Source organism: Triturus cristatus, chromosome 6, assembly GCF_964204655.1.
Source record: "Triturus cristatus chromosome 6, aTriCri1.1, whole genome shotgun sequence".
NCBI classification, from domain to species: Eukaryota; Metazoa; Chordata; class Amphibia; order Caudata; family Salamandridae; genus Triturus; species Triturus cristatus.
In genome coordinates this window covers 321,155,504-321,177,424 of record NC_140589.1, presented here as the reverse complement: position 1 = coordinate 321,177,424, position 21,921 = coordinate 321,155,504, and the positions used below count along the sequence as shown (strand labels likewise).

At 45.7% G+C, this 21,921-nt stretch overlaps 1 protein-coding gene across 3 annotated transcripts in view; it reads left to right on the top strand.

Moving 5' to 3' along the window:
* Positions 1 to 21,921, top strand: part of GREB1 (growth regulating estrogen receptor binding 1) — a 637,715-nt gene that overhangs the window by 296,837 nt on the left and 318,957 nt on the right. For all 3 annotated transcript variants that reach the window (XM_085610685.1, XM_085610682.1, XM_085610683.1), the window contains exons 5-8: positions 4,494 to 4,676; positions 12,607 to 12,750; positions 14,309 to 14,437; positions 20,475 to 20,588. In XM_085610685.1, coding sequence (XP_085466811.1) covers positions 4,494 to 4,676; positions 12,607 to 12,750; positions 14,309 to 14,437; positions 20,475 to 20,588 — 570 coding nt within the window. The remainder of the gene's footprint in view (positions 1 to 4,493; positions 4,677 to 12,606; positions 12,751 to 14,308; positions 14,438 to 20,474; positions 20,589 to 21,921) is intronic.

The window sequence follows — 21,921 nt, the reverse complement described above, 5'->3', positions numbered from 1 at the left end:
TGGCGGTTGTGTCTGTCAGGCTATGTTTATATGAGGTGAGTTGCAGTCTCACTGCATCTGTATGTTGCATGCAGGGTAGGTCAGTCTCCGATGTTGAATGCAGGCTTGTCGTCATAATGTGCTGGAGTCTACCGGTGTCTGTGTGTGGCGGGTTGAAGCCTGTTGCTGGCGTCGTCATATATGTGCAGCCTTTGAGACGGTCTCTGTGGTTCATAGTGCTTTGCTGGAGAATGTCTCTGTCATCGCTGAGTGACATGCTAGAGAAAGTCTGTGTGATGCTGATGTGTGCAGTGTAGACTTCTGTCTCTGGTGCCCTTTTGTGCAGAATAGAGGGGCCCGTGTGTGTCTCTCTCCTCCCTCAGAGGGGTTGGCTTGTTTGTTTGCTTATTTTCTCCTTGAATCCTACACCCGCGACTGGTAAATGTGTTTTTGAGGCACTGGCAGACATATTCCATTCTGATGAGAATATTATGGAAAATGTGAGAACCAGGCTTCCGTCAGACTCCCGACGTCACGGGGAGCTCTCTGGGTTGTGCCCCCCATCCCCTCTTAGAGGGGCTGCTGTGAATCCAGGGGTGCTCCTTGTCTGCCGGGGCACTCCTGCCCCTCCGTGGCTCTGCTTTCGACCTGAAGGTTCATTCCACACCAAAGGTGGTGCTTCCTAGCGAGTCAATTCATGTCAGTGTGGTCCTCCTCCAACGAGTTGTTATTTATCTTGGGTACCCCCCATGGTTGAGGGCAGCATAAGTGTTTTCTGTTTGCACCTGTAGCGCTCCCTGTCTGTGGGGACGCTGTTTTTCTGCAGCCCGTTTCCTATTGAAGGAGACCTCTACTTGTCTCAGAAGCAGCTCCCTGTTCGAAGGTCTTTGATGTCTCTCTATTTCGTGTACAGGAAGCTGAAAAATGCTCCTGCCCCTGTCAGATCTCTATTTTCCCTGCCAGAATATTTTGTGTGCAGTTTTATATAGGGCTTACTCGACCTGAAAGTATTGGTGCGCTTTACATGAGCATTAGATGCATTACACAAGGTCGCATTCACTTTTTCAGTAACACATTTGGTTTACTTGTGGGTGCAAGAGTTGAGGACAATTGCTGCCTCTTTGGAGACCACCCAAGCCCCCAGGACTCAGTGACAGTCAGTGGGTCTGGTTCATGTATCAGAGGAGTCATGCTCACATATCGCCTGCTCCTCCACCTTTAATGTCTACCTCTGTGCCTTTCCAAAACGAGGTTCCCTCTGCATGTCTGGTCTGTGGGAGTTCGGAGGGCTGGCTGTTAGTGATTTCTGGTGTTTTATACTTGTGAATCCCCCGAGCGATGTGACGTCTAGAAATGACAAAAAAAAGATGCAAATAGTTATGCAGAGCAGATTGTCTTTAGGGCTGCTATGCTGCCTGATAGAACGCACATCTGAATGATGAAGACATCATTCGAGGGAGCTTGCTAGCACTATTCCATGACTGGCAATAGGACGCTTCATTAAGGCTCTGTAGTTGGTAAAGGTCGATCACACCAGTCTACACTGATAAAGACCCCATTCCATTACTGTCTGTAGCATTATTCCATGAGTATCAGGTGACCTACTCTGCAATTACACAAGTGCTTATCCCATTCTTTCACAAGAGTCTATAGCATCTATTCACAAGTGTCTCACAACCATTCCAAGAATGTCAATTGCAGCCTTCTATGAGTGTCCATAAGGCTATTGCACAGGTTTACTGAGCTACTGCAAAAGCCTAGATGGCACCCTCCCAAGGGAGTTGAGAGCACCATAACTTGGTTGCTGAGAGTACCATTGCATGAGTGTGAACTACAGCACCGAACCAGATCAAGCGCTATCACTCACGAGGACCAATAGCATCATGCTATTGATCGGAGGTGGCCCAATGCTTAGAGCTGCTTACTTTGGAGCTGGGGAACATCCTGTGATTCTGGTAAATCACGTAATTTCCCTGTGCTTACCAAAAATGAAGGTGTTCTTGTGTAACGTAACAGATGCTCATGTAGTGCTCCAATACCTTTGGGTCGAGTTTGTGCTAAATAAAACTGCCCCCACCCCCCAAAAAAAAATGTGAATAGCACCATTCCCTGTGAGTTGATCTCACCATTATTTGTTTGACAGTTGCACCATTCCACAGCAGTCAACAGCACTAGTCCTTTGGTGCTTTAGCTCCATAGCAAACTGTCTATCACACTTGTCTACAGGAACCTTGAGCACTGCTCCTTGCGTGTTGATGAAACAAATGCATGATCGTCAGCAGCACTATTCCACTAATTAAAGATCTGTGCTATGTCAATATAAGCAGCCTACACAGCAGGAAAAATCTCCATATGGAACACCAGCAGGCAATCCCTGGTCAGACTAAAACTACTAATAAGAAAAAACATGCATTGAAAATGCAATAGGTCTCGCCTTTGATTAAGTTAAAGCCAGTTGCTATGCTAATGGTATTGTATAGCAAAGCAAATGGCTTTAACTTAATGAAAGGCGAGACCTATTGTATTTTTAATGCTTGTATTTTCACTGCCGGAGGGATTGTTTTATAGCTCTTGTCAACACTTGGGTGAGATCATCAAACCTATTGGCTTTGCCAATGTTTGCTGTTCTAGCATTCAGAAACTCATTTGTGGTTTAAAACATGGGTCTGTGCTTCAACCATTACTTTGAAATCTGTATATCTTAGAATTGTTGCTCCTTTTGACTTGACAGGCAGATGATGTCTCAAGTGTAACTGCCGGGGTTGGAAATGCAGGCAGGGTGGGTTTTGTTCCACAAAGATTACTTGTGTTTTGCTTTTTTGAAACTTTCAGCGCTGGGTTAGGATCACACCTGGAATATTTGTGTAGCTGGGCTATGTGACTATTTAGGATGCAGACTTCTGAGACTGTATCAGTCAGCAGCACAAGTCCTGGGACATTTAAAGAAGGGTCATGTCTCTCCAGCTTAACACTTCCCTGGTCCCTGCGAAGAAGTGGATCCTCTTCAATTCCCTGTGCATGGTTCGGAAGGCGCTGTGTGAGAGGATCACAATATTCTGTGCAGAAAATCTCTGATACTAGTGGACCTTGGCTACAACCTCAAAGGTTAAAATATGTGGATATGATTTTTTTCTGGCCGCAGTGGCTTGGAACGAACTTGCAGTAGGTTAAATATGTTACTGAAAATCAATTATTTCAGATGTTTTAGTATAGTTCGGTTAACAGTGGAGTTTTGTCTGTTAGATGAATTGGTGTTTAGTGCCAAGAAGCCATATGATATTAGCACTGCTTCATAGATTTATAACACAACACAACTACAGTGCATTAAACACAACTACAGTGGGGTAAAATTAGGTGTACATTTTGAGGTTGTATGACAGAGGCACGCATGGCTGAACCGCGTGCGCCTCTACAATGCGGACCCAACCACAAATGCGTCTTAACCAAGCATTCCTTTACTACGCATGCCTTTACCAGGCAATTTTGTTGTAAAGGCATGATTGGTAAAGGGATATGCGTGGTAAAGATCACCAGTACCCTGATCCACCCAACCCACCCTAAGCCCTAAACTCCTGTCCCCCTACCTTGCCCCCCCTCCCTGAGGCCTAAACCCTACCCCACCTTACCCTAAAACTACCCCTTCCCCGTTCTAAGTCCTAAAACCCTGCCCCTACCAAAAAACTACCCTGACCCCAGCCCCCCAGCTCTGAGCCCTAAGAATGAACCACACGCTGCTCTTCAAACTACCTCTACCTCTTCCCCCGCCCTGAGCCCTAAAACCCTGCCCTTTGCAGCCGTTTAAAAAAACTACCTGACCCCCCCCTGCCTTCAGCCTTAAATCTGCCCCTCACCCCTAAAAACCCCCGCCCAAACCCAGCCCTTAAAACTCCCCTGCCCTGAGCCCTAAAACCCTGTTCTTTTTAAAAAAGACTGCACCCCACCCCTAAAAACTACCACCCCCAAATCTGGTCCCAACCCTTAAAACTACACTGATGTGCCACCCCCGCCCTGAGCCCTAATGCCCTTCCCGCCTTCCATGAAATACCCCGACCCACCTGCCCTGAACCCTAAAATCTGACCCACTCCTCTAAAAATGACCTGCCCCAAACCCGGCCCCTGCCCCACTTACAAATCCGCCCCAGAGCTTCCAGTTCCTTAGCTCACTCTTCCTCTCCCCACCCATCCGGAGCCATCTGCCTTAACCTCGCATACGCATGGATAAGGCAGATGCGGGGTTCAGCCAATCATGGCTACGCTTGCGGGGAAGGGCACGCGTGGCTCCTCTCACGTTGTAAAGGCTTTTCCCGCATTTTACAGTTCATGAGCTTTACTAACACTACTTGATGTGTCATGGAGAAACACATCAAGAAAGGCGCTGTAAGACTTTTATATTATATTTGTTTATTTTCCAATTAAAGCCTTGTGGTTTCTAAGGATGGATCATAGTCTTTCTAACACTGACCTGCTTGGCATCCTGTTTCACATTAATTGTAAGTTACTTGTTTTTCTCCCAGGCTTCTCCGGCAACTGTGTTGGCTGTGGCGAGAAAGGTTTCCGCTACTTCACAGAATTTTCCAATCATATCAATCTTAAGCTGACAACGCAGCCCAAGAAGCAGAAGCATTTAAAATATTACTTAGTCCGGAATGCTCAGGGAATGCTTGTGAAAGGATCCCTTATTTACTGGAAAGGAGCAGGTAAGACAATAGTGCTGAAGCATTGCATGTGTTTCGAACTAGTTGCACCCAGGCACATTTATAAAAAAATCACGCAGCGCAGCAAGCCCCCTTGCTGCACTTCGCTGCCTGATAAGGAAAGCGCAGTATTTAACATTATATGGTGCATTCCTTTCTTTTCCTTGTGCTGGTGCATAATAAGCTGCCTAGCACCAACGCAGGCACCATGGTGCAAAACCTCTGAGACATTTTCCCTTTTCTAAATGTGCTGCAGAATGCAGCACACATAGAAAGTGGAAAAAACGAGGAGAAATAAAGATATTCCTCCTCATTACGCTTCGCCTAGGGACGTGTAGCATTTTGACGCATTCCCAGGTCTACCAGTTATGGTAAATCCTGGAAGGTGCCAAAGTCTGTGGGTGGGTGCATGGAAACACCATGCTCCATATCGTGGAATGCCTCACTGGGGCAGATTAACACAACGCATCGATTTTCGCTGCGTTGCGTTAATCTAAAGGTGGCCTTGCATGGCGTGACCAATCTTACTTAGTAGTTTAGTCGCCACACCACGCACGCACCCCATTGCGTGGCACAAGGGCTACACAACTGCATAATAAATATGCCCCTTAGTTTAAGGCCTTCAGACCATTTGTCTGGGCTAAGTTGTTTAAGGCAACGACCCAAGTCACTAAAAGGCCTGTGCCTAAAGTAAAATGAATTTATTTTTTAATTCTCATAGAATTCTAGAAGTACTTCTGAGCACATGCGGCAGTCGCCGGCTCACAGTAATACTCTTGTAAAAATGTTCATATAAGGAATGAATATATACATTTTAGCATGCAGTAGTGTCAATATTAAGTGCATTGGTACTTTTAAACTTTTTTTGTTTCTCCACTGGAAAGATATTGTTCGAGGTATATGAGCTGCAGATTACACACTTTTGCATAGATCACCATCTGGTGTTGGGCCCGGATGTTTGCAGTTTGTTTTTCCTCTTGGAAAGTCTTTGGAAGTCATGAGGTCGGTGACTCCTCCCTTGGATCGTATTGTGCATGGGCTGCGGCTCCATCCTCAGATTGTTTTTTTCCGCCATCGGGCTCGGATGTAATACTTCGCGCTCCAGTTCCGAACATTTCCAGTTCGACGATCGAAGCGGAATCCTCGCTCATCGCGGTATTGTTCAGATCCAGATCTCCTCAATCACCTTCTCTTCGACACATCTTCGATTCCAGTCGTCGACGGCGGCCTTCGGGCCTACCCAAGCTCCGGTTCCGGCTGATGGAAGGAACTCCTTTCAAAAAGTGCCCTCGATGTGGGTCCAAATTCCCCCACACCGATCTTCATGAGGTGTGCAACCTCTGCCTCTCCCCGGAACACGAGGCTCGAGACTGTCCGGCCTGCAAGTCTTTCAGATCGAAAAAGACTATTCGAGATCGAAGGGCCAGACTAAACATGGCACACACCTCGACCTCCGTTCCAGTCAACATCTTTGGGGACGACGTCGAAGATCCGGGACAGCAGCTCACCGAAGAGGACTTCGTCAGCGCTTCCGAAGCCGACGACTCAAATGTGGAGGACATCACCCCGGCGCAGAGGGTCGTGAGTACTATACCCCCTCCCCCACCTGCGCCGACACCCAAAAAGGCTTCGGTCACGCCTTCGCCTCTGGGCCTAGGCAAGACCAGAGACACTGCTTCAAACACCCCACCTTGGGGCCCGGTGAAGAAGCCAAATAAGCCTTCCGGCGGCTCAGGCTCGAGCCAGCCCTCCAGCGGTGCCGAGAAACACACTTCGGCACCGAAAAAGAGACCGGCCTCTACCTCGACACCGAGCTCTGCACCAAAGTCCTCGGTGTCGAAACCCAGCCTTTCGGTACCGACCAAACCCCATAAGGCCCTCGCCACCGACACTTCTACGCCGAAGCCCACCTCGTCGCCGACCAAGAAATTGGGGGTTCCCAAGCCCAGTGCTAAGCACGGCACGGACAAGCCTAAAACCTTCGGCGCCGACGGAACAAACCTTGTCACAGGAACTGTTTACACCGGATCCTTGCAAAAGACTCTTACCAAGGATCCAAAAACTGGACATTTGGCACTCTCTTCTAAAAAGAGACATTTGGACAAACCGGCTTCGCATCCACCTCCAAAGAGGAAGGACTCTGCTACCTCCCCTTTCAGAATGCCTTCCCCACCTTCTCCACCTCCTCCACCCTCTCCACCTCCGCCCCCTCTGCCTTCTCCACCCCCACCTCATCGTTCCCCGACCCCCTCTCCAGACGATGATGATCAGGGGGACCCATATTACGATCCAGGGGATGTGCCCCAAGTGCCCACCCCTACAGGATCCCCAAGCCCATGGGACAACTACAATAATCCAGACATTCCAGACGTCCCACAAGATGACCTTTACCCTTCCAGGCCATCTCCACCGGAAGACTCATTAGGTTTCCACCACCTACTTCAGAGGGCGGCACATTATCACGGGATAGAGCTACACACTGACCCAGTAGAGGAGGATTTCCTCCTCGACACCTTTGATACCGCACATAGGTCTACCTCCATACTACCTATGCTCAAGGGGGTGATAAAACATGCGCCAGAGGTTTTTAAGGACCCAGTCAGGGCTAGGGTCATTAACCCACGCATAGAGAAAAAGTATAAAGCTGCCACCACAGATCCTGCCTATATCAAAGGGCCAGCGCCGCTAGATTCCTTAGTGGTTTCCACTGCATGGAAGAGGTCAAACTCCCAGGCGTCAGGCGAAGCACCACCACCTGACAAAGAGTCAAAGCTACTGGACGCGTCAGGAAAGCGCACTGCGTCACAGGCAGCCAATATATGGCGTATCGCCAATACTCAAGGGCTATTGGCCAGATACGATAGAGCGCATTATGATGAATTAGAAACCATAATGCACCACCTCCCAGAAAGATACAAAAATAGGGCCAATTCATTAATTCAGGAGGGTAAGACTATAACTAACACCTCCATACGCTGTGCCTTAGACGCAGCAGACACAGCCTCCAGGGCCATTAACACTAGCGTCCTCCTCCGTCGCCATGCTTGGCTGAGGGTATCAGGTTTCAAACCTGAGGTACAGGCCTCCATCCTAAACCATCCCTTTGACCAGGAACACCTATTCGGTCCAAAGGTAGATGAGGCCCTCGAGAAAAGTAAGAAATCTATGGGAGCCCTGCAGTCACACCCTCCTAGGGGCTCTTTTCGCCGCTCTTCCTTTCGGGGTACGGCTAGAGGCTACTCCTCAGATAGCGCGTCCACTTCCTACAAATCCCCTGCTCAGTCCACCTTCACAAGAGGTTATCAAAGAGGCGGCTATAGAGGCAATAACAATAAAGGCAGAGGCAAAACAAATACCGCCCGCTCTGCCACACCGCCTACCCAATGACTTCCCCCCGCTCCCTCCAGACCATCCCACTCCGGTCGGAGGCAGGCTACAACATTTCCTTCAAGTCTGGGAGACCATCACCTCAGACAAATGGGTGACCCAAATTATTCGCTCAGGGTACTGCCTAGAATAGACATCTACCCCCCCAAACATTCCGCCCAGAAAACGCCCAATGTCACAAGAACATTCCACATTACTAAAACAAGAGGTAATCTCCCTCCTACAAAAATAGGCAATAGAACAAGTTCCCGCCAATCAGCAAAATTTAGGGGTCTCCTCCCTATATTTTCTAGTACCAAAAAGAGACGAGACTCTACGACCTATTCTAGATCTCCGGCCTCTAAACACATACATACATTCCGACCATTTTCACATGGTAACACTTCAGCAGGTACTTACGCTCCTCTCCCAGAACGACTTTCTCACCACACTGGACTTGAAAGACGCATACTTTCACATTCCGGTACACTATGCCCACAGAAAGTACCTCAGATTTGTAGTGGACGGGCAACACTACCAGTTCAAGGTGCTCCCATTCGGGGTCACAACAGCACCAAGGGTATTCACCAAGTGCCTAGCGGTAGTGGCGGCACACCTCAGAAGACAGCACATTCACGTCTTCCCATATTTGGATGACTGGCTGATAAAAGCCACGTCCTACAACCAATGTGTACACCACACCGCCACTACAATCCAACCACTTCACCAGCTAGGCTTCACGGTGAACCACCAAAAGTCCCAGCTAACACCATCCCACATAAAGCAATACCTCGGTGCCACCATAGACACCTCAAAAGCCTTAGCCTACCCCAATCCGGCCAGGATTGCAAGCATTCAGGCTTTGCGTCAAAGATTCATACTTCAACACTCCCTTCCAGCAAGAGTGTTTATGCAACTGATAGGGATGATGGCCTCTTGCATTTTCATAGTGCCTCACGCAAGACTCCAGATGCGTCCACTCCAAGAGTGCTTAGCGCGCCAATGGAACCAGGCTCAGGGGCAACTGACAGATCTGGTGTTGGTAGACGGTCGCACCCATCTCTCTCTGCAGTGGTGGAACACCACAAATCTTTCCAGAGGTCGACCGTTCCTGGACCCGGTTCCACAAATAATACTAACAACAGACGCATCGCTCTCCGGCTGGGGAGCTCATCTATTACACCTCACAGTGCAGGGCACATGGACGTTGCAACAAAAGTTACTCCATATCAACCATCTGGAGTTACTGGCAATCTTCCTGGCCCTAAAATCCTTTCAAACACAGATTTTAGGCAAGGCAGTACTCATTCGCACAGACAACATGACGGCCATGTACTACATTCAAAAACAAGGCGGCACACACTCTCCATAGCTCTCTCAACTAGCACAGAGCATATGGAGATGGGCAATTCCACACAAAATCTTTCTTCTAGCCCAACATGTCCCAGGAGTCCAAAACACCATGGCGGATCTGCTCAGCAGACAGACGCAGCAGATCCCCGAGTGGGAACTTCACCCACAGGTTCTTCACCCGTTCTTTCAGATTTGGGGGCATCCACAAATAGACCTCTTCGCCACCCACGAAAACAAAAAATGCCCATGCTTCGCCGCCAGATACCCACACCCATTGTCCAAAGGCAATGCGATATGGATGAACTGGTCAGGTAAATTTGCGTACGCCTTTCCACCTCTCTCACTAATTCCATTAGTGGTGCGAAAGCTACAACAGCACTCCCTCACACTGATCCTAGTAGCTCCAACGTGGGCCAGACTACCGTGGTACATCACGCTGCTGGAACTCTCCGTAGTACCACACCAAAAGCTACACCTCTCACCATACCTCCTAACCCAGAACCATGGAGAGATCAGACACCCGGACCCAGCTCAGCTCAACCTTGCGATCTGGCTCCTGAGATCCTAGAATTCGGATACCTTAACCTTCCCCCTGACTGTATGAACGTCATCAGAGAAGCTAGACGCCCTACCACTAGAGCCTGCTACGCTGCCAAGTGGAAAAGATTTGTTGTTTATTGCCATAACAACACAATCAATCCTCTAGACGTATCTATACAGCACATCATATGCTACTTGCTCCATCTACAAAGGTGTAACCTAGCATATACATCCATTCGGCTACACCTCGCAGCAATTGCCGCTTACCTACAAAACAGACAGCACCTATCACTTTTCAGAGGGCCTGCCATTAAAGCTTTCATGGAAGGCCTCAAACGAATAATTCCCCCCAGAGTACCACCTTCACCTGTGTGGAACTTAAATATAGTTCTCACAAGGCTAATGGGACCGCCCTTCGAACCCTTGCATAAATTCGAACTGCAATTTCTCACATGGAAAACAGCTTTTCTTGTAGCCATCACTTCCCTGAGAAGGGTCAGTGAGATACAAGCACCCATACAAGAACCTTTTCTCCAAATGCACCAGAACAAGGTTGTTCTCCGTACCAACCCAAAATTCCTACCCAAAGTCATTTCCCCCTTTCATCTAAACCAATCGGTAGAATTACCGGTATTTTTCTCGCAACCTCAAACTGTTGCAGAAAGGGCTCTACACACGTTAGATGTTAAAAGGGCCATACTTTACTATATCCAGAGAACACAACCTTTCAGAAAGACCAAACAACTATTTGTCTCTTTCTCTCCACCACACAAAGGCAACCCCATCTCAAAATCAGGGATAGCTAGGTGGATTGTAAAATGCATACAGATTTGCTACCACAAAGCAAAACGAACGATATCTGTTCCCCCTAAAGCCCACTCTACACGAAAGATAGGGGCTTCCATGGCTTTTCTAGGGAACATCCCATTAGATGATATCTGCAAGGCAGCTACGTGGTCAACACCGCACACTTTCACTAAACATTACTGTGTAGATGTGCAAACCAAGCAACAAGCTAGTGTGGGCCAGGCTGTACTAAAAACACTATTTCAAACCACTGCAACAGATACCGGTGGTCGCCGCTAAGGTTGGGAACTGCTATATAGTCTATGCAAAAGTGTGTAATCTGCAGCTCATATGCCTCGAACGGAATATGCTACTTACCAGTATGCATCTGTACTTGGCATGTAGAGCTGCAGATCTACACACGCCCACCCGCTACCTGAATCTGTTCCAGTCTATCTTATTTAGATACAACACACATGGGTTTCTTCACTGCTATTACTACGCTCCATCTTTCCCTGCTGGCGAAAAACAATCTGAGGATGGAGCCGAAGCCCATGCGCAATACGATCCAAGGGAGGAGTCACCGACCTCGTGACTTCCAAAGACTTTCCAAGAGGAAAAACAAACGGCAAACATCCGGGCCCAACACCAGATGGCGATCTATGCAAAAGTGTGTAGATCTGCAGCTCTACATGCCAAGAACAGATGCAAACTGGTAAGTAGCATGTTCCTTCCCTGTGGAGAAAAATAGTTCCCCTACAAGCATCCATGACAACGAATGTCCTCACCTTTTCCAAATGTTTGTGAATATCAACAAACTGGCAGGTTTGCAATTGTTCATCAACGTTGACAGGAGTCAACACGATGGAATGCCTGCAAGCATGCCCTTGTGTACAGGTTTGACCATTCTGCACATTCAAAAATAGTCCTTGAATTTTCATTGCAAGGAAATCAATATACAGGGGCACTTCTATATTCTGAAGGTCAGTAACGTGGATGTGCACTTGTAAATAGGGTATTTACATACCTACGTTTTACTTTGGTGTGCAAGTGTTTTCAAGAAAAGGACCCAACATGACTTATTTCAAGGTTGTCCTCCCCTTCTCTGGAGGTTGACCGAATATGCCATTTTCAAACATGGCATACGTTTTATTTTACTAGAATTGTGTAGGATTGTGGTTACATATTTTGTGAAAATAAATTTTAATAAACCTATATATTCTGCATAACAGTCCAAATATGGCTTAGTGCTCTAGAGGCTTCATGCTATGTTTTAAAACTTTCATGGATAAAGTTAAGTCGGTCAATACAATATCTAGGGCCTTATTTAGAGTTTGGCAGACGCGATAATCCTTCAAAAGATGGCGGATATCCCGTCAAGATACAAGTCTCATAGGTTACAATGAGCTTGTGATACGACAGACGCGACATCCGCCAGCTTTGTGACAGATTATCCCGCTGCCAAACTTTAGATAAGCCTCTTTGATGGAGTATGCTTATTGTTTATCATGACTCGCGGAATAGTAGGAGGTCACAGTAAAGTGGGAAAGCCTCAGTATCCTGTGACATTTCTCATCACTGGCTGTGGAGTGGTAAAGAAGTACAAAATGACCACCCTACGCCCATCTCTTCCTACACCTCATGGCTGTAGGAGTGGTGCCCTTAATGTGTAACTTAAATGTCAGTTCTCAGTTTAATTTTATTTACATCACTTTGCTGGAAGGATGTAAGATTCCAACAGTTTGCCAGCTTCAATACTTTTTCATTATTTAACAGTAGTATTTTGTTGCAATTTTGCTTACATTTATCGGAGAAGTTGACCGTACAAACCTTATACAAGCGGTTTTAGGGAAAACATCATTCATTGAAGAGAGTTTTGTTTCCCTAGAGATCAGAGGCCGACCTCCAGCACCCAATGGTGGATCAGTCATACAAGTCCAAGCTTCCAAGGGACCAAATTCGAACCTGACCAGGAGCAGTGAGCCGGTGAATGCAGTCCATCCAAATGTTCTGAATGGCACGCAGCCGACAGGTAACAATTGCAGTGGGTGCTCCATGATTTGTTTTCAGTAGCTCCCACAGGTGTTTTTAATATCATTGGGTAGGTTACCAAGAAATTCGTTTGTCTCTCCATCTCGGTGCCACTGAGACTTCTTTCAAAGAAACTAAAGATACATTCACAAACCATCTCTGCGTTACTTATATTACAGTTAAGGGGGAGGTTCCACCCGACGCGTCTTTGTGCATTGAATGGCTCAAAGTATACAGTCTCAGAGCCATTACTTTTTCCATTGTAACATCTCTTGGCAGTCGCAATCTTTCTCCCTCCTTGCTGTTCTAGTTCAAGTAGAGGTGAGACACATGTTGCTATGTTACTTTATGAGGAGACTAGTTGCAGAATGACAAAATATACACTCATAAAGTAACAAAGTACCATGTTTCTCTTCTCCACTTCAAATGTACCAGAGAATAGAAAGGAAAAAGAAAGACTGCAGCTGCCAATTGTTTCAATTAAAGGTGCAAACAAGTGACAGGAGTTACTTAAAATAAAATAAAATGACTGTAGGATTTAGGATTATTGTGTTGTGGGCCATTCAGTACCCTACAAAACGTATTTGCTGGAACATTCTCTCTAATAAAACTAGTTTTAGTGACCCTTTTCTCTGAATTGTGTATGCTAGAAGAGACCTACTTTATTCAGACACTGACTTTCTGCGCTTGCTTTATAGAACATGCATTCGGAAACATGGACACCAGTGCTGCGCCATTTGGCCTTGAATGTTCATGTGTAGCCCAATGTACCAGTTTCACCATGACTGCCTAGAGGGAGGAGTGCTACCATGATAGGCCTGTCCGAAGGGTATAGGGTTGGGAAAGAGATAGGTAGGTTATTTTGACCACACATTCCTATCAAATAAAAAGGTTTGCTTGGAGTTTGATGCACCGTAGCACCCGAGGGGCGGTCGTTGAAACAAATAACATTCTTGAGTTTGTGCATTTATTTGTCAAGCATAATATTTATTGGCAGAGGTATACATTTGCAAGATTCTTAACAATGACATACAGGACTCATTAAAAGATGGGCTAGCCTTCCTCAATGTCCCATTCCGTGGCCTTCTGACGATATTCATCAGTTAACTGTACCTAAACCTAGACATCTCCACCCGCTGTCCTCATTTATTGTCATGTCATCGACACACAAAGGTTTACTGACACCACTATATTTTGTTGCTTCTCCTTGTAACTTGGCCGTGCGTAGTTTCTATTATGCTTGCGAAATTCACTAATTTAGCATTACGTAAAATTAGTCCGAGAACTTTGACGCTGGAAAATGTTGGACATTTGCATTTCACAGGGCACTAGTTTGAGCAGAAAATGTGTTGCGGGAGACATTTTGTTTTCAAATGTCCACTTGCCTTTATGTTGCATGGCTCTTCAGTGCAAGATATGCCCTTTTCAGGCAAGATACCATGAATAGTTTCTAATGAAATTTTGAGACACAGGGCTAGTCTTATCATTCTTTCCATTGGACGTAATACAATGAATAATAATTGTGAAGTATAACTAACATGATGTTTAATACTTTTCAGGTTTATCGCTTGACACTGGTTCTGCAGCAATATCTATCAACACAACAGTGTTAAATGTCAAAGACCCTATGAAACAACAACAACCAAACAAGAGCAGCTCTCCGGCACCAACAAGACCTACTGTTTTAGGTACTTTTCCCCATTTTGCTGCCTGTGGTCTGTTAATCACCTTTGTGGTTATTGCATGTCTCTGTAAGTATAGAGTGTGCACACCTTTTTAAACATCGGTTAATGTCCTGCTATGGAGGGAATTCTTAAGGAATGAGTATGTGGCACAGGATGTGCACACTGAAGTTGAAATTCATCAAGTGACATACTTTGAAAAATGAAAAATAGAGTTCTAGGCAAATTTTTGTGATCTTGGATGACAACTATTTTTCTATAATGTATAAATAGGTTACTATCTGAAGTAGAAGTCCCAAGATAGCATGTAGAATTATAGATTGGTAACATTGAATACGCCAGGTGTTTTTGTACAGGGGACTTCTAAATACATTGAATAGATTGGAGAGAGAAGCATGAGTTGTTGATAATGACACCTAAAACCTTGAGGTGAAAAATATTCCTCCTATTCGCTTTTCATCCATCTATAATTTTATGTTGTGTATAGCCCCCAAATCATTTGCCCCTGCTTTCAGCTAATACCCAGGGACAGAGGAGTAATCGGGGAGCCATACAGCACAGGACTTCTCCTCCCTGTCCCCAATGTACAAAAACAACCGGGCCTCCTGCCACCCTACCACCATCATTTGAGCCTTCCTTCCACTTCCCAAAGCTGTGCTCTCTGCTCTTCATCGGGGTAGAGAGCCAGTGTTGACCTAACCGGCTCTCTGAGATCCCTGTCACAGCAGCCTGTGCCTGGAATTCTAAGCAAACAACTTTTGTTTCCACTGTGGCTATGCCATAGCAGTGAATTGTCATATTAGTTTATCATAATCATGCTAGTGGCACTCAGTGAGACTCATAGATAACATTATGTTTGTGAAGACATATGCCACTCCTTACCAACCTGGATGAGCTTATGTGTTGTGCACTAAAGTACCTTGCACGCGGAGTTAGTACGTAATAAAGAGCTGCACTAGCCAGCCTATACAAAGCTGTAAAGTTTCATGTACCTGAATCTTTCAGGTTTTAGGTCTTTCACGACTTGCATCATTCCTCGATGGCTGATAATAAATATAAATCCGGATAAACTATATAATTGATTCATAACATTATTTTCAATACTGCAGCAAATACCATGTGCAATGTATGAGGCTCAGCAACTAACCTGAGACCCCACTGGTTTCACTCACACTCAGTACTGAGGTCATTTTGTATTTAATTTGTATGTGCAACAAATAGTAAAGTTTCAATGTTAAGAAAAGAGAGTCGTATTGTTTTTCACTGTTTCACTGTCACTGGAGGCAAATATGACTGTATGTGAATGACATCTTACATGGATTAACGTAGATCATGGAGTATCCTCCTACAGTATCTCAACCCTGATACTCAACCTGGTGAATGTCAGATTTGCTACTAAAATATTTTCTAAGCTGTCTGTGACTATTGGGCATTTAGCAAATGTGCACAAGGCAAGTCTGCATCTACTTTGGGTGGTTTTTGATTTAAATGAAGTACTAGTCCTCCCCCATGGCATGTATAACTAAGGACCCGATTTAATGGTGGAATACCCTATCAACCTCCCCTCACCACCCTAGCTCCACTATCAGAAACCCTGCACTGATGGCCTGAAGGAGTTGAGGCCATCCGTGTTGGTGCATCAGACCATCTGTCCTACATAGAGCTGATAATATGATGTGTTTCTTTTTCAGTGGGACTGCTACGGAAACTCTGCTGAGATTGCTAAATATGGTGGGTGGTAGCCTTTTGCTTTCGGCTCCCTGATGGATGGGAGGCTGTCCACCAGAGTTCTAATCATGCCCTAAGTCACACATATATAATCAAACAACCCGCCTTCTTGAGTTGTACGAGGTTGCGTGTAAGAGCCATTGAGTCACCCTTTTCCATCTCCATGAATTTTTAACCCCTCCTCCCTCGGCTCCAGGTAAAGGTCTGGCATTTTGCATGCTGGCTCTGTTCGGATATGGAAATTGCCCAAACCCAAGAACTCTGCCTTTTGCAGCGTGAATCTTTTCTGGAATCACATGCTGTTCATTATTCCGCCATCTAGTGGTTGGGTCTGTATTTGTTGCATTTGTCCTTGTTTTTTGGTGAGCGTCGACATACCACCATTTGGTGTTCCTCCGTGACGTCGACGTGCTTCCTCCGGAAGCTCCCACCTTTGATCGCCATCTTCACATTATTTTTTTCCACTGTTGGGTCTTGATCAATAAAGAAGAAGGTGCTCCTGATATTTGGAGAGAAGAATCGACGAAAACTAAGGAATAAACTTCAGAAACAAACAGTATGAGGATTCGACGTTCCGGACTTCGAATCAAGGTGTCGGAGTGTGCCGAAAGCTGAAAAGTACAAACTTCGCCGACAAACGGACAATGGGCATACAGGTAGCTCTCTGTGTGCGGTAATGGACAAGACACCATTCAAGTTCTGCCAAAATTGTCACCACAAGTACGCCCAAAAGGAACAACATCCTGTCTGCAACCTTTGCTTACCACTGGAGCACCAAAGTGAAGATTGCAACACCTGTTCAGCTTTTACTCCAAAGACCTTAGGGGTAAGAGAGAGACAGAGACGAGCCAACTGCAACATGTAGGGGCAGGGCACAGCACCATCTCTACGAGACCGGGTACTCTCCAGCAAGGAAGAGGACAATGTCGCCGAAGGTCCAGAGGTCGACACGGACATAGACGTCCAGGTCGTAGATGTCAAAAAGAAGACGTCAAGAGAGAGGTAAGAGAACCGTCAACCCTGAAAAAACTAGACTAGTCTCGAAAAACGGACTCAAGGGTCTCGAAGGGAACACTTGACTTTCACAGTTGCGCCCAGAGAGAAACACTCAGTTGGATCCTTCGACAAGGACTCCATAACGGCAAAGACCCTCGAAAGATCAAAGACGTCGAAAGACGGTCAAGGAAAGGATGCTTCAACGTCGAAATAAGAGAGGTCAAAACAGGCTTCAACTGCAGTGAAGGCGCCGTCGACCGTGAAGAGAAAGGCAGAAAGTCTTGATGATGAATCTCACACGTCGGAGATCGAGAAGAAAAAGAAAAGACTAGATCTTCTTCAGTTGTACTGCTTAATCTTGGACCCCTTTGTTACTCCTGGATGAACTCAAACTTTTTAGAACCACAAACCAGCTTCTAGAACGGCAACATTTGCGACCCACCTAGCTTTAATGAACATGAGGAGGGGCATTTTTTTAATGTAACTCAAGCATCGTGCGGTAGCACACTGTTATTTACAGACAGCTATTTTCCATTGAAATGTCCCCTGATTTTACACAGAGATATAGTTTTACTACAAACAAATGATAATGTGTAGAAATCAAGTTCAGTAAATATTTAATATCTGTCCACCGCCAAGTAAAGGGTCTTGATTTGTTTTGGTTCTATTAAAATCTTTGTTTCCATCACACTTCAGAATTATTTAAAAAATAAAAGCTTCACTTTTGCTTTCCTGACTGCTGAATGTGTACAGTTCATACACATGTATCCTACAGTCTTTCGTATCACAAGATTATCAAATAAATCCCTTTACCTTTCTTTCTCTGACTGCAATGTGAGAGGAGTTTGTAAACACCAAACCCCATGTTAAAAAAAATAAGCAGCAATTTGTCAGAAGTCATAGCCTGAAATGTGACCTTTGTCTTTAAAGCTCAGCAACTGTGACAAGAGAAAAACAGAATTTAACAGCATCTTTATTTATCGCTTGGACTTTTGTGACCCACCAAAAATCAACTTGCGACTCACAATTTGGGAAACACTGCCATATAGCATGCCCTCTGTGGTTTACCAGCGCCTCCAAGTGCTTGGCCCTCTCTCACTCCAGGGTGGAAACCATATTGCACTCCCTCTTGGGGGTTAGGGGTGGCTCGGCTTTGAAAACATCTCCTCTGTGTTGCACTTTGGAAGCGCCTGGGTGGACTCCCTCACTGGTTTGCCAGTGCCTTGAATTTGTGGGTCCCCCACTACTCCTGGCTGAACCTCAAAGCTGACTTCTTTGGTGGCTAATCAACATCTCTGATGGGTGGTGGGATCTTCTGATGTGCCTGGGTGGATTTTGTTTGGCGGATTCATGATGCCTCCATTCTTTGGGTTTTACCCGTAAAGTTGCTAAGTACCTGCAACTTGAGAGCGACTCTAGTGGGCTTGGGGGCCGTATTCCATTGTGCATAGCAGTGCTGTTGGAAGGCTGGTCCTCTGTCACTCCTGATGGCAATCAGTATAGTCAGGGGTGTAGCTTCGGGGGTGTTTGGGGTGTTACACCCCCTTGATTAATCTATTCTCTCATAAATAGTTGGGGACAAGTGTTTTCAGTCGGGTATGGTGAGGACTCTCGGTTTTCACCTGGGATTTTTACATGCACACACATACAAAGTCACACGCACAAACACACTCTCATCTGTCTTATATGAAGGTGTTAAAATGTTAGTTATTACACATAATATTGTGTTTTAAGTACCCCTTGCAATCTGCACCCGCTCCCTTTCCACCGCCCCTTAACACTCCTTCTGCACTGCTTCTATTATTATGTATTTTACCATATGTCAGCATGGTTTTTGGAAAGCCCAAAGCTCAAACCCCACTCCCTCCCCTCCCCCTTAACCACCATGCCACGTGAGTATAGTTCTCACTGATGGCTGAACATTGCCCCACTGGGTTTGGCCCTGGCGCTCCTAGGTAGACCCATTATATGGCTACTCCCGCACTGGCGCAACGGTGCCTGTGACTTGAGTATCTACTCCTCCTGGCTCCTGGGTAGACCCATATAGTACTTCCTGATGGCTTCACTTTGCCTTAGGGCTCTGAATCGTCTTGGTGGGTTCCATATAGTACTTGCTCTCTAGGGGGCGCTACATTGACTTATGCTGCTGCCAGGTGGTATATACCCTCGTTGACGCCACTGATGCATACCACTGTCGAGTTCTACTTATGATACAGTGCACTCCTAGAGAGATTAAGTAAGTGCACGTGGCACTGCATCGATTCTCGCACTATGCAACACCACACGGTTTTTGTGCAGTGATATTTCCCCCACCGTGAAACCCCATGCGCATCCTCTCCTTACCTCTCCCAAATAGGCCAAACTACAACCAACATCTTTTCAGCCATGCACTCTGTGCACGTTTAAAGATTTGGCCTCCTTTGCATTTGCTTCCTTGCTGTTTTGTCCCAACGCTTTCGTACACGTTGCTTTATAAAGTTCCATTCTGAATGAGTGGCTGAGCAGTTGATATTTGCTGCCATCACGTGGTGTTATTAAGAATAACACTTATCACTGACTGGAACGGTCCCAACATGACCTTGTTTCAGATCATTTGAAGGGGTAGCAGGGGCCGGTTCTTTAGTTATCACATTGAAAAATTAAGATTACCACGCACAGTAGATACTTTGGCGTGGCGTGTACAGGAACGAAGCGTGAAAATAGGTCACGAGACGGAACTCCTTGAGGAATTGGATGCTCGACAAATCTCACTGCATCTACTTACTAACCATGTCTGTTTTATTCAGTGGCGGTGTGCACATGAATGTCTCTGCGCATCAATGATTTCCAGCTGAGCTAAGTAACTGTAAAGTAAAAATAGAATAAAGTGAAAGTAGAATAGTTTAGAGAACCATTTAGAATATATGCACTCTGTAAGGAACATGTAATGCTTGTACATATTCTGTTCATAGTAATTAAAGTGCATAGATTTGAAACAGTAAAGTGTTTGTTTCTTGAATGGACAAGTTAATTATTTTGCATACCCTACACTATAAACGCAATGGCTTCTGGGCACCAATGTGTATTTAGGGCTTGATTATGTTCTTGTGGTAGGCGCATGAATACAAACAGCAGTTTTTCGAGTCTTCCTCCTCGGTTCAAACGTTCCACACTGCCCACTGCTACTAGAGGCAATGTGGGTGACCACGTGTACAGAATGGTCTTTCACTGCTTGGCCTCTCTGCTGAGAATGCAAACAGGAGTGGGTATTGTGATGCTGGTTTTCGCTTTAGCTAAAACTTTAGCTTTTTCTTAGATTGTTCTTTGTCTGTTTCTGCAGGTACTTTAACTAATTCTGGCCCACCCAAAAAGCGCCACAAAGGATGGTCACCTGAATCACCAATAGGAGTCGAAACTAACAATGTTCTCAACGCAAATAACAGAAACAAACCTGGTAAGTATTTTATCAAATACTTGAGTTGACTAGATCCAGGACCGTCAGACCCACGCCAGGGTCCAGATAGCAACAAATACATTTAATTCCTCACCATTATTGAATATTTTAGCTCCCATCGGCTTGAATCTGAGGGAATGAGAGTGCAGCACTTACATATAACTTGCTAAACAAAAAATATTTATAATCCCCAATTCGTTTATTTGGTGAGACTAATCTGTGTCTAGCGATGCCAAGAAGAGCTCCAGAAGAACCCCGAATAAAGAGGTATGTGAAGTTTGTGTTTAAAAGTGATTATTTGAGGTGAGTGGAAATATTTGTTGTCATATAACCAGAATAAAGTTTAGCTTCCTCACATAGAAGGGATGACCATCAGGAGAGGTTAAACACTTGGGGGCATATTCACGAGGAAGTGGCGGTGAGAGCCGTTAGCCTCCTTGGCTTAACGCCTCTCACCGCCACTTCCGAAATGCCAGGCTGCACCCTATTCACAAGAATGTAGTGCAGCCTGGCATTTCCCCCTGCGAGGGCGCTAAGTCTCACGACTTAAAGCCAACTCAGGCACCCTTGCACCTGAGTGCAAGGGTGTCTGTGAGCAGGGAGGTTTGTTTATGTACAGGAAGGTTTCCCTTCCTGCACTTAAAGAAACCTAAAATGCCGTTTAGTAACTTACACGTGTGCTGCTTCATGCAGCGCACATGTAAGTTATAAAACAGCATTTTCTAAAAGGTTGGTTTATGTACAGGAAGGGAAACCTTCCTGTACATAAACAAACCATGGCATTTTGCTATTTCCATGTGTGCTGCACAAGTCAGCACACATCGAAATAGCAAAAACAAGGGGAAATTAAGCATCTCTCCTCGTTTCGCCACCTTAAGACCAGGATTTTTCGGGTCTTAAGTTTGGCGCTGCGACCTATTATCGCCGCCCTTGATAATAGGTGGCAGGGTCGAATTCAATGGGTGTTGCTGTGGTACACCCACCGCAACACACACTGCACACCCCCTTTCATGCTAAGTTTAGCGTGAAAGGGGCCTTATTCTCAAGCCAGCGTTAAGCCACTTAACGTGGCTTAAAGCCACGTTAAGTGGGTTAACGCTGCCTTGAGAATAGGGCGTTAGTCCTATCGCCATGGGAACGTCAAAAAAAGTGATGTTCCCGTGGCGATAGGGGCTTGAGAATATGCCCCTTAGAGTTTCAATGCACTCGATGGACATTTTACAACACTCCTCTGATTCTTCCAAATCACTTAATTCTTCACTTGGGAGGCCCTACAATTGACCAAAAGTCACAATATCCTCCGGAATTTATTAAGCAGTTACAAGGATGAAAT